Source organism: Nelumbo lutea, chromosome 1, assembly GCF_056320005.1.
Source record: "Nelumbo lutea isolate HS-2025 chromosome 1, American lotus-T2T, whole genome shotgun sequence".
NCBI lineage: Eukaryota > Viridiplantae > Streptophyta > Magnoliopsida > Proteales > Nelumbonaceae > Nelumbo > Nelumbo lutea.
The window spans coordinates 142,976,851-142,995,291 of record NC_142684.1 but is presented as its reverse complement, the minus strand read 5'-3'; the positions used below and the strand labels follow the sequence as shown (position 1 = coordinate 142,995,291).

Genomic DNA, 18,441 nt, shown 5'->3' with positions numbered 1-18,441 from the left:
TATTATATGTTGATATCCTGTTGCTCTTATGATTAGTAAACTTGATATTTTATAGGCATGAAATTGTTTTGTAGGAAAAAAACTGATATTAAGTTTTTTTTTCATATGACACTTTGTCATGGATGTTTTAAACTAAACTAATAAAACATCTGTATTTATTGTTGTTTGCACAACAGAAAAATAAAAAATGGAAAGACAAATTCTTAGTACAAATATTGATATGAACAAATTATTTTTCAAAAATTTATGAATAAATTTCTGAATTGATATGAATAAAATTTTAAAAATTTATTGATATGAATAAATTATTTTCTAAAAATTCTGAATTTATGAATAATTAATTATTGAAAATATACAATTTTTTGGAAAATTAATTTTTTAAAATTAACTTTCACTAAATTAAATTAAAAAAAAACATGAAAATTAGTTTAAGAAAACACTAAATTAAAATTTCCCAATAAATACCAAAAAACTATGTAAACTACCTATAGCTATGAAAATTATAAATAGTTACCAAATATAAATTATCAATATTAAAATTATCTAATAATTTTCCAATTTAATAATTACCAAAAACCAATGTAAATTAGCCAATAAATACTAAAGACCAATGTAAAGTACCTATAACTATGGAAGTTATTAATAACTAGCAAATATAAATTATCAAAATTAAAATTCCCCAATAATTTCAAATTTAATAATTACCAAAAAAAAACCAATGTAAATCGTCAAAAATTAATTATTGAAATTATTGAAAATTTCCCAAAAATATAAATTACCCAATAGATACCAAAAACCATTGTAAATTACCAATAATTGCGGAAATTATTTATAATTACTAAATATAAATTATAAATATTAAAATTCCCCAATAATCTTCCAATTTAATAATTAGAAAAAAAACCAATGTAAATTATCAAGAATGAATTATGGAAATTATTAATATTTTCCAATTTAATTATTTTAAAAATATATTAAATTTTCTAAATTGTTATGGGAATTATAAATATACTTAAAACTCCCAATAATTTTTATGATTTAATATTTAACAATTTCCAGAAACTAATGTAAATAAAATATCAATAATTGGTTTTCATGGGAAAATTTAGTTTTCAAAATCAATAATTTTATAAAATTACCTAAACATTACTGAAAATTAATTTTTTTAAAATTATAAGAATAAATAATTATATTAATAATACTAAAATTTTAAGGTAGTAATTATCATTTTCATATAATAATTAATTAAGACATAAATATTGAAAACTGTTTGTTTAATAATTATTGATATGAATAAATTAAATTTCAAAATTTATGTATTTATGAATAATTAATTACTAAAAACATCAAAACAAATTGATATTTTAATTATCCTATATGTTTAATGTTTGGGAAGTTTCTACCTTTGCTACATTGGTGAAATGGGAGGTAGGGTGACGTGGCCAGAGGCTAAGAGCCTGATGATGTGGTAAAGTGAAGCGCTCAGGTAGGGAGAAACTTGTTACATAATTTTGTTTTAATATTGAAATAATTATTATATTTATTTAGATAAATATAGATGAAAAGTGGGAGAGAGTATAAATAGGAATTAGAGATAATTTAGGTAAGAAACTCTCTCCTAAATTAGAGATAATTTAGAAAATAAATAGGAATTAGAGATAATTAGAGATAATTTGGGAGAAGTGAGGGATAATGGTGCCACATGGCTAGACATAAAAAAATCAACTCTCACTTTTTTCATCTATTGGTTGTTTGTAAAAATGACATTGAATAAAATAAAATAAAAAATTCAAAAAAGGAGAAAAATGACATGAAATTTTTATTGACTTTAATAAATAAAAATAATTACAAAAGCTGACTTTTTTATTACGTGTTGGGCAAGAGACCTGAACACATGAGTGGGTCCCACCTTCAAATGAGGAGGGAAGCCCAACAAGTCTCCCCCTATTGACTCATGAGGAGTGTGCAACTCCTAAGTCTGTAATGCTTCTACAAAGCTCATGCTTCTCCCTTGATAATGCTTTAGTCATTATATGCAAATCATTCTTGTTGGTATGTATCTTTTCTAACTTATTCCAATACATCTTTAATCCAATAATATCTTAGATTAACGTGTTTGGACTTAAAGTGAAAGCTGAAATTCTTGCTATAAGTGGATGGCACTTTAATTATCACTTCCTTAAGACTTTCTTTTTCTTCTCCCTTGCCCTTCTAAATTCCTATTTTGTTGCTTGCAATCTAACCCATCCAGTTCCTGAATTAACTTTTTTTTTCTTCGGCAAATGCTTTAAATTCATCATTTCCCCAGATTTTTAACTTCCTTTTAAGTTTTTAGGTACTTTAGCTTCTAAAGAAAACAAAAATCCAGTCCACCCGTCAACTTCAATTTTTAACGCTATTGGTCAATGATCAAAGTTGAACCTAGGCTTGATCTCTTGGAATAAGTTGAGGAAGTGTTCCTCCCAATCTGTAGTTGTCGGGAATCTATTAAGTCTACAACTAACCAAATTCTTCTGCATATTTGACCAAGTGAGCCTTCCTTTGTGGAGGGGGAGGTCAGGAAGGTTGTGCCTAGGTATAAAATCAGAAAACTCTCTCATACTTATATTGGTTTTCTTGTTATTAGAGGTTTCATGATTGAATCTAGTAACATTTAAGTCTCCTTCAATACACCATGAGAAATCTTTGAACTCATGGAGAGAATCAGGCTCTTTCCAAAGTCTTTCTTTGTCTCGAGGGGAATTGGGCCCATACACCCCTGTCAAAATCCAGTTAAAACCATCAGGCACATTTGTAAACAGAACGGAGATGGAATCTCCAGAGTCTACTTCTGTTCCTGAAACCACCTCTTCTCTTCAGGCAATAAATATTCCTCCTACTGTTCTAATAGCCAGCATTAGCAAGGCTGCCCATTTATTATCTCTTAAATCCCAAACATCTTTTATTAATTTCCTGTCCACCATATGATTCTTAGTTTCTTGAAGGATGATGTTAGCTGGATTTTCCCTCTTTAGGGTTTCTTTACATTCTTTCCCTTACTAACTCTATTTGGTGGGGGTGAAATCACCTTCTGATTTATCGATCCCTGATGAAGTCTTTTCAGTTCCCTGTTCGTCCCTTTTTTCTTCCTCATTCCTGTCTTGGTCGGAGTACACTTGATTTTGTTGCTTTTGGTAGCTCCTTCTCGTCTAGTTTCCGTTACTTCATTCAATTCTTCCATCCCTAGATTACTAGCCAACTCCTTTATTCCCAAAGTTCAAGTGCTGGCTTCTTTTCATTTCACTAGTAACTTTTCACAACTTTGCCTATGTGGACCGCCATCCTAGTGACCAAAGTGTGAGAAGGACTTTGCCATCGATGGGAAAAGCAAGGCACTTGAACCTGGAAGAATAGAGGACTCTATATGAGAAATAGGGGAAACAATCGAAGAATTTAAAAAATTGCAATCAAGGTTAGAAGAGGAAGGTAAGGTACGGCCTAGGTTGAGGTAGTTAGAGACAGCCAGAGGTATACAACATCGTCCCTTTTGCAGATGCCCTAGTTCGGTTCCATCTCCATAATCTAGCTTCACTAACTACATCAATTTGTAGAATTTCAACACTTCCCAATCTTCTCTCCCTTAAAAAATGAGCTTTGATCTTCTTGGGCGTCAGAGACTTCCTCAGAGAAGTAAGAGCTTAGCTCTGTATTTGACTTAGAAAACTCCTCCTCTTTCGTAGGATGCACCGAACAAGGAATTATAGGCCTATTCACTTCTCTTCCTTTTCCTTTTGACAATTTCTTCCCTTTCGAAAGTGGGTGTTCAGGGATGTTAGAATTGTTCGCTCCAAAAGCTGGAGAGACCTTGAGGGCTTTGGTCCTAATTTGGTCCAATTTTCCAAACCGTAAAGGGTTCTCAAAACAGATTCGGGTTGGCCCACTAGGTCGGTTCAAGATTTTGGTCTTTCCTAGAACCGATCCAGTGAGCATTTTGTTTTTAGCCCACTCTTTCTTAAAATTTAGAAGTCTTACCCTTTTTCTTCTTTATTAATTATTGCTATTAGGCCATTCGTTCTGATCGTCTCTTCCGTACAAGTATATGCTCTTTAAACTTTTTCTTTCTTCATAAAGTTTTTTAAAGAGACTCGCTTTTGGATGCTAGACACATCTGCCACTCTCGAAGCTCCATCCACGTGTTGAGAGCCATTTGGGCAAAGTTAACTCAGTGGTTTGCAGTTGTGACTCGTTCGTCTTCTCCACACCGACAACCAAGAAGAAACAAACATTCCTATCAAGTAGAGGGATTGAGTGAGGTATGGAATGAATCCCCCTGTTTCTTACCCTTATTCTAGCGAAACGCAGCTCCTAGAAGTGCTTCACTTTTACGTTGATCTCTTCAAGTCCCCCACAGTCTCCCGATTAAAACGAAAACCTCCTCTTTCCACAGGTGAAACGGTTGACCCTAGATGACTATCCAGTCGTTGAAGCTTAAAGAGTTTAGAATTGCATTCACCATCGGCCACCAACAAGAGATCCAGCCCCTCTTTCCAAACACGCAGATTTTCTCCAACTTTGTCCAGGCCATAACTGCCTCTTTTTAAGGAGTGAAGCCCACTGCGCTACTTGAATCAAAGGGAGTTAGCTGCAGCAAATTAGGGGCATGCAGGTTTGCAGTTAGCCCCAACTCCACTTCCCCCTAGCTCTGGTCTTCTGGCTTTGTGCAACAAAGAAAATGAATCGAAAGTTCATCCACTTATAAATTGCAGAATGGCAAAGCAAGTCTGGAATTTGATAGTCCAACACCCAATTGGGCCTAACATAGATGATAGCATTGCTTCATGGATCTCAAGAATGTCTAGGCCCACAAATGCTAAAGATGGGAGAGAATGGACTATATAGTCTTGAACATGTGGAAACAAAGAAACATGCACAAATTCAAGAATTCCGTTAAGTTTGAAGGTGTGATAAAAGGCACTTGCAATCAACCAACCCTACTTTAAATAAAAAATGATTTTTTATTTCATAAAATTATAAAAATAAAAATATTAATAATGAAATAATAATTTTAGTAACTAAAAATTAAGTTAAGGTTATATGTTTTTATAATTATTAATTGATATTTTAACACATTTTATAATAATATTTTTATTGTTTACAAAAATAAAAACATTGTTTACCAAACATTTGAGAATTAATTTTAAGTTGATTTTTTATTAATGTTAAAAACTAAAAATAGAAAAATAAAAATAATTGATATAATAATTACATATAATAGTTACATGTGTTTTGTGACATTAACTTCAATAGAAAATAAATGATAGCTTTGCACATGTATTAATTTGTGAAAATTTATATAATATGTTTTAGGACTTTGGGTTGATACATTATCAATAAAATTGTATGATTTTTATGCGTACCATTATTTTAATTGTAATATATTTATTCACAAATACCATTAGAATATAATTTTTTATATTTATACATTAATTTTGACTATTTTTACCTTAAATGTAATGTTATTAATTTACTTATAGAATTTATACACATTTCCCAATATATCCAAGTGTCTCCATGTTTTTTTTTGTCTATATACATGCATTTCCAAAGCGTATCTATATCCGTATCTGAATGGTATAATATGATACCCAATACCGATGTGTGGAACTAATTGATTCATTGTTGACATAAGTAACTTAATGAGTGTGTGGCATTTTCATTGAATATTTCTAGGTTCTAGAAACTCAATATACGAGTTGTTCATTAGTTGTTGCCATTATTTCTTCTCTTAACGTTCGATTTTGATTCTAGAACAGATACTACGTTTAATGCATGCACTACTTCATAAATCATATGGCGTCTCTTTGTGGCAATTACAATAGTGGATATGATTAGGGGTGTCAATTGGACTTGATTTGGTATAATTCAATCCAGCCCAATGTGAGTCCATTGCAAATGGACCAGGTCCAATCCAATGAATATTTTGGACCATTTTGGTTCAGTCCAATTCTATGTTTGGACCATTCAATATATTCAAAATTGTTTTAGTTTTAGATTAATTCTAACCCAAACTTGGTCCATTGACACCTATATTCTTATCTTCTATCAATGAATCAAATATTGGCTTAATTCAATATAAATTCATTACGGATGGACTAAGTCCAATCCAATCCAATAAATACTTTGGACCGCTAAGTCTGGATTAGTCCAGCTCAATATGTCTTGTTGGTCCGTCCAATCCGTTCAAATTGATTTAGGTTTGGACGGGGTCCAATCCAAAACCGGCCCATTGACATCCCTATATACGATCCTCTTGTCTATAAACGGGTCTTGTGGATATTTTGTCATACAACATGCGATTAATATTAATGAACAAGAACTCCCCAGACAACCGATATTTGTGATAAAAGGCACTTGCAAGTTAAAGAATTAAATATCGGCTGTCTGGGGAGTTCTTGTTCATTAATATTAATCGCATGTTGTATGACAAAATATCCACAAGACCCGTTTATAGACAAGAGGATCGTATCTAGGGATGTCAATGGGCCGGTTTTGGATTGGACCCCGTCCAAACCTAAATCAATTTGAACGGATTGGACGAACCAACAAGACATATTGAGCTGGACTAATCCAGACTTAGCGGTCCAAAGTATTTATTGGATTGGATTGGACTTAGTCCATCCGTAATGAATTTATATTGAATTGAGCCAATATTTGATTCATTGATAGAAGATAAGAATATAGGTGTCAATGGACCAAGTTTGGATTAGAATTAATCTAAAACTAAAACAATTTTGAATATATTAAATGGTCCAAACATAGAATTGGACTGATCCAAAATGATCCAAAATATTCATTGGATTGGACCTGGTCCATTTGCAATGGACTCACATTGGGCTGGATTGAATTATACCAAATCAAGTCCAATTGACACCCCTAATCATATCCACTATTGTAATTGCCACAAAGAGACACCATATGATTTATGAAGTAGTGCATGCATTAAACGTAGTATCTGTTCTAGAATCAAAATCGAACGTTAAGAGAAGAAATAATGGCGACAACTAATGAACAACTCGTATATTGAGTTTCTAGAACCTAGAAATATTCAATGAAAATGCCACACACTCATTAAGTTACTTATGTCAACAATGAATCAATTAGTTCCACACATCGGTATTGGGTATCATATTATACCATTCAGATACGGATATAGATACGCTTTGGAAATGCATGTATATAGACAAAAAAAAAAAAAAAAACATGGAGACACTTGGATATATTGGGAAATGTGTATAAATTCCATAAGTAAATTAATAACATTACATTTAAGGTAAAAATAGTCAAAATTAATGTATAAATATAAAAAATTATATTCTAATGGTATTTGTGAATAAATATATTACAATTAAAATAATGGGACGCATAGAAATCATACAATTTTATTGATAATGTATCAACCCAAAGTCCTAAAACATATTATATAAATTTTCACAAATTAATACATGTGCAAAGCTATCATTTATTTTCTATTGAAGTTAATGTCACAAAACACATGTAACTATTATATGTAATTATTATATCAACTATTTTTATTTTTCTATTTTTAGTTTTTAACATTAATAAAAAATCAACTTAAAATTAATTCTCAAATGTTTGGTAAACAATGTTTTTATTTTTGTAAACAATAAAAATATTATTATAAAATGTAATAAAATATCAATTAATAATTTATAAAAACATATAACCTTAACTTAATTTTTAGTTACTAAAATTATTATTTCATTATTAATATTTTTATTTTTATAATTTTATGAAATAAAAAATCATTTTTTATTTAAAGTAGATTAGTGGATTTGGCAAATTCAATTTATATTATATTCTCAATTATTTTGTAAATAATAAATAATTTTTATTTAATGCAAATTAATAATTTATAAAAATTTTAAGATACATGCCACATTCAAATTTATAAATTTTAAGTACTAAAATAGTTATTCTATTATTAAATTTTTATTTGTATAATTTTTTTAAAATTAAAAACCACTTTTTGATATAAATGTGAATTTAAGAAATTATTTACTCCATTAATTTACAAAATATTAATTTTGAATAATATTTTTTAACCTTTACTTGAAATTATTGAACATAAATATATGTTATTTGTTAAGACTACATGTGGGCATTAAAACTGATAAAGGTTTATTTTATTTTACCTATTAATTATTATCATAAGATAACTATTGTCTCAGTGGCTTACCGCGTATAAGTCTTATGCATTGGGTGAGATACAGGCTTAGTGGTAGCATTTCCCGTATCCCCATGACCGATACCGATAAGATCGTGAAGATATTTAAATCCTCGGTTTGACACATTTAAAATGTAGCATATGGCTGGGATGCAAAGAGAGGACCCAAATGAGTTCCTTCAAGGAGATCTATCTCATCAGATATGCAGATGTTTACATTGCTCTAGGTCCCCATGAATTTTCCAACCATAACATTCAATTCCAACTATAGCCTTTTTGTTTAGTAGCCATATCTTTTTCTCCTTGACTGTCCGGGGTATATAGAAGATCAAATAGCATCTTCATTGGATAATATTAATTACATCTGAGAGATGATGACATCTGATATGCCACTCCTGAGTCCTGTCATCCTACCCAAACTGAACCTTTCTTTTCAGCATGGTAGAAAATACTAATACCAGTATATAAATATGATGAATGAGAAATGAGAACATAAAAAGTGCAATCACTATAACTTGTACCATGCATACATCAAAATTTGGATTACTCGCACAACAAGCGACTGCAATATTTCCCCTCTGCACTCTGTTTCTGTGGTCTCAAATAGTTGTCCTGTTTAACATCCCTGTTTCAACACCTCTCTTATAATGCCCATAAACAACTCGATACTCGAAAAAGAGAGAGAGAGAGAGAGAGAGAGAGAGAGAGAGAGAGAGGGAATCCAACAGATGATCTGAACATATAGTATCTAATGTCAACAAATCTTTCTGTTAAGTTCAACATACTAAAAAAGAAAAAAAAGAAAATTAAGCATATCAACCAATTTGATCATAGAAAATGGCCAGCCATACTGACATCTACTTTTTTTTTTCTAGTCACAATGAAAATATACTGATTGTCATTCGATCAGGTAAAAGTGTCATGCTTAAAAAGACAAACTTTTACAGGTGGCTCTTGCTAAATAGGAATTAGAATATAATCACGAACTAGAAACATCTAATTTGGACGGACTTACACCAATAAAAAAAAGGACTGAACTTACACAATCAAATATGCACCGAACAATTTCAAGGTGCATTAGACAGGCATTTTCAGACTGGAGCGAGAGTAACTCTTGGACCTCCCAAGCTCCACAAGTTTCTTTGCATCCTCAACCTTTAACTCTTTGACCAATCCATCTACCACAGCTTGCAACAGACCAGCATCCACACGGCATCGGTTAAGGCTTTCCTTGCAGAGATTAAAGGCTAGACCAAAATCTTCTTTTTCACAAAGGCAAGGAACGAGTGTTTCATAAGTTGGTCGGTTCGGGGTGCAATCATTTTTCTCCAATTCACTGTAAATTTTCTTGGCTTCTTCTAAATTCCCTTCATTACAAAACCCTTTAATTAAAGCATTGAAACTAAAGATATCAGGTTTCAATCCCCTAGTCTTCAACTCATCAAACAACTTAACCGCCTCCGATGTTTTTCCTAGAAGAACAAGGCCCCGCATCTTAGCATTAAAACTTTGGACATCTGGAATACAATTGCTCTTTTCCATTCTAGCCCAAATCTCCTCACCATCAGAAAACCGGTTATCCCCGTAGAACGCATTCAGAAGCGTGTTGAAACTAATCAGGTTCGGGCTAACACCATTCTTTTCCATCTCATCTAGAAATGAAAGCGCAGAATCCAACGACCCACTGTCACATAGAGCCCGGATCATAATATTATAGGAGAAAAGATCCGGGGTTATCGACAATCTCGACGGAAGTTCACGGAAAATCTGATCAACCTTATCGAAATTCCTAGAATCGGCACAAGCCGAGAGGAGGGCGTTGAAGGATTTCACCGTGCGTGTGCATTTTAATTCAGGTAATTGATCGAACATCCTGCAAGCATGCTCGGACATGCCGGATTGGCCATAGAGAGAAATAAGCCGGACCGCAAAACCCTCTTTGGAGATGTCGGCATACTTCTTCTGGTGTTCGAGGATCTCTTCTACCCATGAAAATTTCTTGGCCCCGGCAAGGCGACGGACCGTAGTTTCATAGATGCGGTGCTTGCAGCGAAATCTATAGTTATCGGAGCAAGATTTGAACTTTTCGACGAGCTTTTTGAGGTCTCGTTCATGGAATAGGCCATCAACTGTGGTCTTGAAAGTTGTAGCAGTGCTTGGGATGGTTGCAGGGGAAGAAGCGAAGAACTTACGATGGAGAAGGCGAGCTAAAGAAGACATGATGTCTCGTCGAAATAGAAAGTGAGAATGTGGGTGCAGTGAAGGAAAGTAGTTTTCGGGGTTTAGGGTTTATAGGGCCGTTGAGAATTTCTTCCTTAAAAGGATAACACAAGCCCTCTGGAACCCATTGGATTGGAATTTTCTATTTCTTGCTTCATTTTTTATCATTAAGACGATGGAAGATTTTATACAGTGGGTCTCCCTTTGTCGGGATGAACCGTGAACGGAGTCCAGCATCACATCGATTATCATATTCGATCGTGATCCGTTCTCTTTATTTAATCGGGTAGGACTCGGATCTTGCAACTATCATCCAAATACAATATGAGACTACTTGATCCGTTTATAGTTATGATCGGACTCATTTGTCTTTACTCTTTTCTAATCGAGTTGGATTCTAATATGATTTGAGTTGGATCCGATCCAAATCCAATCCAATTCTAAGGTAAAGCCCAAAATCGGGTTAGTTGTTGATTTAACAGGCCATATGGGATTATAGGGTGGTATTGAATAGAATGTAGTTGGAAGAAGGATTAGTGCCTTTTTTTTTTTTTTTGGTTAAGAGCTTAGTGCCTATTTCGGGGGCATTCTTTTTTTGGATTTTGGGAGAGGGAAGTTGGTCAATGAGATTTTGGTTCTCATTAACCAAGAATTTCATGTTCTTTTTTAGATTTATGTGGGGATCGGTAAAATTTATTTTCCTGGGTAGGTAAGTGATACCCATCTCCTAGGTGGGTAAATAACTTTCCCACCTAGAGGAAAAGTTGCCAACACTTGAATGGGACAAAAATTCTCTTTTTAATAATTGATTTTTATGGCTAAAATGATCATTCCTTATTTAAATGAGAAATAGAAGAACATGGGTAAATGCACCTGCCCCGCTAAGTGTTTCCCAGAAAAAACTTACCCAAGTAATTGTATTTACCCAGGTAAGTAACTTACCGAAAAGAGAATGGGGCCTTGGAAAGGCTTTCGAAGCACTGCTTCTAGCATTTTGAGCTGTGCCTTACATGGAAGAGTCTGGATTTCCTACACATCCCAATTTGCACATTTTCCTGCACATCCTATCATAATGTGCCAGGTCAGCCTCATACTATTAAATTCCTACACGTGCAAACTGATTAACGGATGTTGGGAGAACTTCCATTTCTTGGCTTTTTATTTTTAAATATTAATAATATTAAAACAAAAAAAAATCTCCATCATCAATGGTTATAAAGACGATTTCTCTAACCTCTCTTTTTACATGAGAGAAACAAAGTAAAGTCGGTTTATAATATGCAACAAAAGGCAAACAACAAAATTTGTTGTTTATTTACATCATTGCAGGTTTCCTTTCTCCATTTCCCTCTACAACAAGAAAAGCAATGAGATCACTAATATCTTTCTGTGCAAAATACCTTGAAACAAGGTGTCTCCTCTAGTGGAAACAAAGTCGAGCCTGAACTTTCTAAGCAACCACAACAAAGAGAGCCTCCCATCATGTGATTTAACTTTATGCTTGGTTTGGGTCTAGTCAGAGCTTCTATATTTGGCCAAGGCTATTTTTCAAAGTGCTTGTAGTGCTCCAGAACGATGGAAAAGATGAGCTCCCAAACTTGTCTAAATCATCGTTGTTGTGTCTTGAGTAGACTGTAGGCATCTCTTTCTTCCCATTCCATATTTTACACTTTCAACCATTCCTTTTTGCAAAAGCCTTCTCACATAAAAAACAACAAAAAAAGAGAACATGGGCTAAAAATTTTTACATAGATTTGGCTTCTTAAAACAAAATGGTGGTAAATCCCTTGAAGAAGAAGAGGGTTTTCTAATTTTTTAATGTATTTTAATATTTAAAAGTAAGGAAATAATGCAAATGGATGCTCTTCTCACATCCATTAACTAGTTATAGGAATTTAATTATGTGATGCTAATCTGGCACATTATGATAGGATGTATAGGAAAATGTGTAGACTGGGATGTGTAGGAGATCTGGACTCTATATGAAAACGCTAAAATCTGTATTTGGTAAAAAAAAATTAGAAAGCCCAAATCACTATAGTTCAAAATGCCATTTGGGCAATTAAAATATAAAGCTACCCGGAGCTACTTATCTAAAACATGAATGCTCAACATGAGCCACTTCTTTGTAGTAGCTTAATTCAAACACATAGAGCCAACGGAGGGGTAACTCAGTTTGTGCACTTGGCACACTTGTGAATTGTTCCAATAGTGGTGCAGTTTCGAATCTCGCTATTATTATCTTTGTAAGAAAAAGAATTGTGTGATTACTTGAGATCGTTAATATGATATTCTAATGTTCACTTAAAAAAGAGTAACGGCCCCTATGGGGTGTCAGGCAGTAATGTTGTAATCTAACCCAATATGGACCGGGCCTAATCTAATTTCCAATATTTTAGTATAGTATGATTCGACCCAAATTGGCTATCTTATTTTGCTATTGGCCTTGTATCCAAAATTTTGGGCTTTTATATTTTTTGGACTAGGCTCGAGTTTACCCCCTAGATAGTCTGAGCTCAGCCCAATATATATAAATTTTAATGCGGATCAGTTTTGAGACCGAGTTAGATAGATTGAACTCAATCTTGGGCTTGACTGACTCAAACCATAAGTCCAATTTCTAGGATTGGGCCTGGGTTGAGCTTAAACCTGGCCCAACCCACCTGATTTTCCACCCTAGATTTCGAATCAATTTTTATGAGTCTGGATCTACTCCTCACAGAGCGCACCTCACACAAATCTCTATTCGACATTTATTGGTAGGATCAAGGTTTAAAATTCCGATACGATATGCCTGATATGGGGTGTATTGTATTGTATCTTTGAAAAATAGATATGGGGTACGCATGGAAATCGGATGTTTCATATTTTTTCATGCATATCGGACTTGTATTGGGGGCGCATCGAGGGCGTATGGGGGTGTATTGGGGCATATTGGTAGTGTATTGACGAAAAAGAAACGACCAAAAATAAAAAAAAAAAAACAAATTAAAGAGGGAAAGCAAGCTTCTTCTCCCGAAATAAGCCTTTTTTAACCCTCAAATGATTCTAAAACTCCAAACTTCATTCCTAGAGTGCTAGATTTGCAAAAGTTTTCAAGAAACAAGTGTGAATCGTTAATTTGTTTTAAATATTTTTGAAATTTTGAAAAAATATGACAAAAATGGTTTTTTTTTTCAAATTTTTATAATATCTTGTGATTTTTTTCTTCGTAATTGTCTAAATTTATGTTGATCTACATTTCTTACATTCAAAATAATATTTTTTTTGTGTTATCAGTAGATTTATGGAAATTTCATGAAGATATTTGAGGAAAATATAAATTAACAAAAAAATTGAAAATGTAATTTTTCTCTGTCTATAAAGACTAAATATGTTTTAGATCTATGGATTTATCTACCGTATCCATAGAGCAGTTGAAATTTCTTCTTTAATATTTTTTTTGATTTTTTATATATTTTTAGAATTAAAAAATAAATAATAATTAATTAATTTTATCATTTGATCACAACAATTGACTACATTATAATTCTAATGATTTATCATATCCACAAACCAATTCTTTAATATTTTTTTGAATTAAAAAATAAATAAATATAATTCTATGGATGATCTATCATATCCACAAAGCAATTGAATTTTCTTCTTTAATAACTAATTTTTAAATATATTATATAATATTTATTTATTTTTTATAACTTTTGAAAATGAATAATAAATAATAATTACTTAAATAATAACTGAATATTAATTATATTTTCACATAGAAGTTGTGACAATTCATGTTTTATGGTTGGATAAGAGAGTTGGTTTTTTCCCATCCCATAAAACATTAAAAATTGAGAGTTATAATTTATAAATTATAGTTAGGCATAGGATTTTTAATGAAATTATAATTAACTACAATATATTTCTTCATAAAACCATTAAAATATATTAATTTAATGTATATACACCACATTGAGGTCTTATATTTAGTGTTGTTGATGTATTTTTATGATTTATTAAAGTATCTATAGTGTTTCCAAGTGTATCTATTGTATCTTAGTTTTTTTGCAATACGCATGCGTATCCAAAGCGTATTCCAATACATCTCTTAAAATTGCCTTTCTGATACACTTGGCGTTTCAGATACTTTAAACCTTGGGTAGAATTCGAGTTTGGAAAACCAATGGATCTTACCTGATCTGCAAATATTACAAATAAACTAAAACATAGAGTGGGACCCACAGTCCCTATCTTGAATTTTCTGTTATAGAGATAAGAGAATGAATAGGGGGTACAAAGAAAACTGCACAACCTCTTTTGTTCGGCCTCAACCAAAGCAACAATTTGATAAACTTGGTAACATTTAGTAGAGCTCATTTTCTTGTAGCTTGAAGTTTTAAAGGCTATTTATGGATTATTTTCTCTTTTTGTTTTTGCACTAATTCATTGGATGTGGGAGCTAACACTTATGGGTCAGGATGCTTAGATTTTTATTTTCTGGTTGCATTGTCGTAGGTGATAGTTTCTAGAGGAGGATGATGAAAGTAGAAGGAATCTTCAAGTTTGCTAGGGCAAACCAGACTTTGGAAGAGAGAGAAGCAACTCCAATAATCCATGTAAAAGAAAATCAATAATTGGGTATACTTTGGTTTTACCAAGGTTTTAAAAACCGACCCAGAAATGGAACCACTGTGGCCACCAATTTCTGGGTCAGTGGTTCGGCCGTTGAATGGTTTATATTATAAGGTAAATGCTGGTATTGATCTTTTTAGACTTTTAGTTTTTATGAGAAAGAGGTTGTGGTTGTCTATTGAGAAAGAAAGAAAGAAAGAAGAAAAAAGAAAAAAAAAGGAATGGAATGAGAGAAAGGAAGGAAGGAGGGAAGGAGGGAAAAAGGAGGAGGGAAGAAAAAGGAAGAGGAGGAGGATTCGACTTTCACTGGCGATGATGATGGAGACGATGATGGCGACGACAGTTGCAACGACAATAGAAACATAGATCTCAGATCTGATTTCTCTCCGGTTTCTAACCTTTACAATTTTCTTCTTTCTTTCTTTCCTTCTTCTTCTTCTTCTTCTTCTTCTTCTTTTGTACTTGAATCTTAGATCTGAGATGTTCTTCTCTTTTTCTACTATACCCGCGAACCACTATCCGGGTCGAATGGATTAATGGTTCAACCACCTAGGTCAACAGTTCTTTGACCAAGTCAATGAGTTTTGGCCCAAGAATGGGTTAAGGGTGAAATGGAACCGGTTGCCTGGATGGTTTCCAGGATGAACGGCCCAATTGTCTGGGTTAATGACTATTCAGAAACACTGGGTTTTACTCTTGTGGTGTAAATTTGCCTCTCCGTTTCTTTCTTGTTTATTTGTTTGATCATTTGAAAATGATCTTTATCATTTCTCTCTTCTCCTGAATGGCATTAAGATCCGGAAGTGATATGCACCCAACTTATTGATCTCATTTACTTTGTATAATTTTGTTTATTTTCCCCACTTTCCAATAGATTACAAGTGTTCTAATTCATCTTTTGCTTCAACCTTTGGTGGATAATCATTACCTAAACAACAAAGGCTTCAGTGGTTATTATATTATCAGATAGCATACTATTTATTTATTTTTCTATTTACATCCTCTCATGAACATGTGTTGGGGCCTTACAACAATCACCCATGGGATAAAACAACAATGTATTTGAAATAGCAACTAAGAGAAATCCAATAGCAACAAAAATAACAAAATCCAAGCAAATACAAATAAAATAAGCACCACCAAGAACACAGAATTTATGTGCTTCAGCTTTACTGCCTATGTTCACAAGAGAGATGAAAATTTTTCTTCACTATGAAAGAAAATGAGAAACAGTACAGGTCCCTTGTGGCTTGCAACCCAAACAAACCCTTAACCCTTTTATACCCATTCTCCCTTTACTCTCCCAATCCAAAGAACAAAACAAGAGAAAAACTCCACCCTTACAACAAGAGCACCATTTTTCTCTCTACCTCTCACTTTCATTCACTACCTTACATACAAAAGAAAGTTTTTATATGTAAAACCCTCTTTAACCTCAAGATGGACCACATCAACCGTTAGATTAAAAATAATCTAGCGGTTGAGAATTAAGACACAACCCCAACAATCTCCACCTTGGTTTATTTTTCAACCACTTTGGAGATCTACCATTTGTGCCTCTACCTGTTCTCAAATATCACAAACATCCATTAACCTTATCAAACACCACTAGCTACACATAACTTGAATCACTTGGTCCTAACTCCACTTGATTCAAATAAAATGACCAATATACTTATGTACAACTCTAATCCAATAAGGTGAAAACCCTATAACATTTTTCCCTTTTACCTTTTTTGAAATCGAATGAACTCTTCAAGGATAGATAAAGTTCTTAAATGATCATCTTTCTTTGTCCCCCTTTTTGTTCTTCTCTATATTTCTTTGTGTACTATGTATATTAGTTTCTTCTAGATCATGTCATTCTTGTGCTACTCATAGTCACCATTTTCTGTATAAAACTTCAAGTCAAGAGACTTAAAACATTTTTCGCGAGGAAAGAAACAAAAAATTGAAAAGTTCAACTAGCAGCTAACTCCCACATACATCAACAAGACAACCCACTTATTAATCCAGAACTCTCCCTCTGAACTTTGTTTTTTGATTGTACAGATTTTCAGGCTTTCTTATTTTAGGGAATTCAGATTTCCTTTTTATTACTTCTCAAAAAAGAAATTCTGTTTTTTTTTTTTTTTTTTTTGTAAAAAATGTAGATTGAAAATGGCTTTGTAGGTAATCCACATACATGTAGTTGTCAGCCGGAAACATCCTTGACCCAACCAATGAAAAATAGGACCATCCTGCTTGGGTCATGTCACCTTTTCTTTTTTATTTTTCTTTTCTCTTTTGTGGTGGTAGTGGTTGGGGTTTTGATTTGGTGGATTATCACTTTGGGAACATTTGCATCTGGAATCAATGAAGCTAATAATTCTTTCCTTTCCCCTTAACTCCTTAAGGAATAAAATTAACAGAAAAGAGAACCCATTGATCAAATTAAAAGTTGCTTTTCTTGACAGCATTGTCTATAGCTATAACTTAAGGTACTTAGGCGTATAATAGAGAGAGCTGAATTCACTCATTTAACATTTCAAGTACTAGATTGATTCTCTATATTTTCTTAGTTCCCCACTCAAACTACAAGTTAGAGTCTCTTTCCTCCTCCCCACTAGGGAGGGTCTCTCTTTCGAGCCTACAATATGCCCTCCTTTATATATTTGATTGGCAATATAAAATAAATCAGTTTCTTATTTTTTCTAAAATAAAGATTTCCTACATATCGTATCTATGGAGATTGTTTTGAGGTAACTACAAATACTTATCACTTAATTGATTCAAGTGTTATGTCTTACAGTTGCAGTATTGTATGCATGAGAAAGACTTGCTAATAACTAAACTCAACTAAGCCTATCCCAACCATATGGGGTTGGCTACATGAATCTGGCTCTACCATCCCGCTCTGTTCACTGCTATATCTATTGTTAAACATCGAGCCCTTACATTCTTTCTAACTACTTTGACCAATGCCCTTTTTGGCCTGCCCCTAGATATTTTAGACCCTTAAACTTGTAAAAGGTCACGCCTTCACACTGGTTCTGTAGATGGTCTTCTCTGCACATGACCAAACTATCTTAGCCTACTTTTGTTCATTTTATCACCTAGTGGAGCCAATCCTAGCCCTAGGTTCTATTGAATAAGTTCATTTTTGATCCTATACTTTCTGGATTTTCCACTCATCCATCTCAATATTTGCATTTTTGACACAGTTATGTTGTTTCTTGACATCCCAACCCTTTGCTCCATACAACATTACTGGCCTTATAGCCATTTTATAAATGAGGAAAACTTGATAATAAGTAATAATTATGTCTCTTATTCTCTTTCCATAATAACCCTACTTTGTATTCTGTGGAGAGTGCGCATGTTTCATGCTATTTAAC

At 33.1% G+C, this 18,441-nt stretch overlaps 1 protein-coding gene across 1 annotated transcript; it reads right to left on the bottom strand.

Moving 5' to 3' along the window:
* Nucleotides 1–9,047: 9,047 nt before the first annotated feature.
* Nucleotides 9,048–10,754, bottom strand: LOC148878048 (small ribosomal subunit protein mS79 (rPPR3b)-like). Its single transcript, XM_088948200.1, has one exon. The coding sequence runs from the start codon at nt 10,442–10,444 to the stop codon at nt 9,302–9,304; it is 1,143 nt and encodes a 380-aa protein (XP_088804326.1). The 5' UTR covers nt 10,445–10,754; the 3' UTR covers nt 9,048–9,301.
* Nucleotides 10,755–18,441: the final 7,687 nt, after the last annotated feature.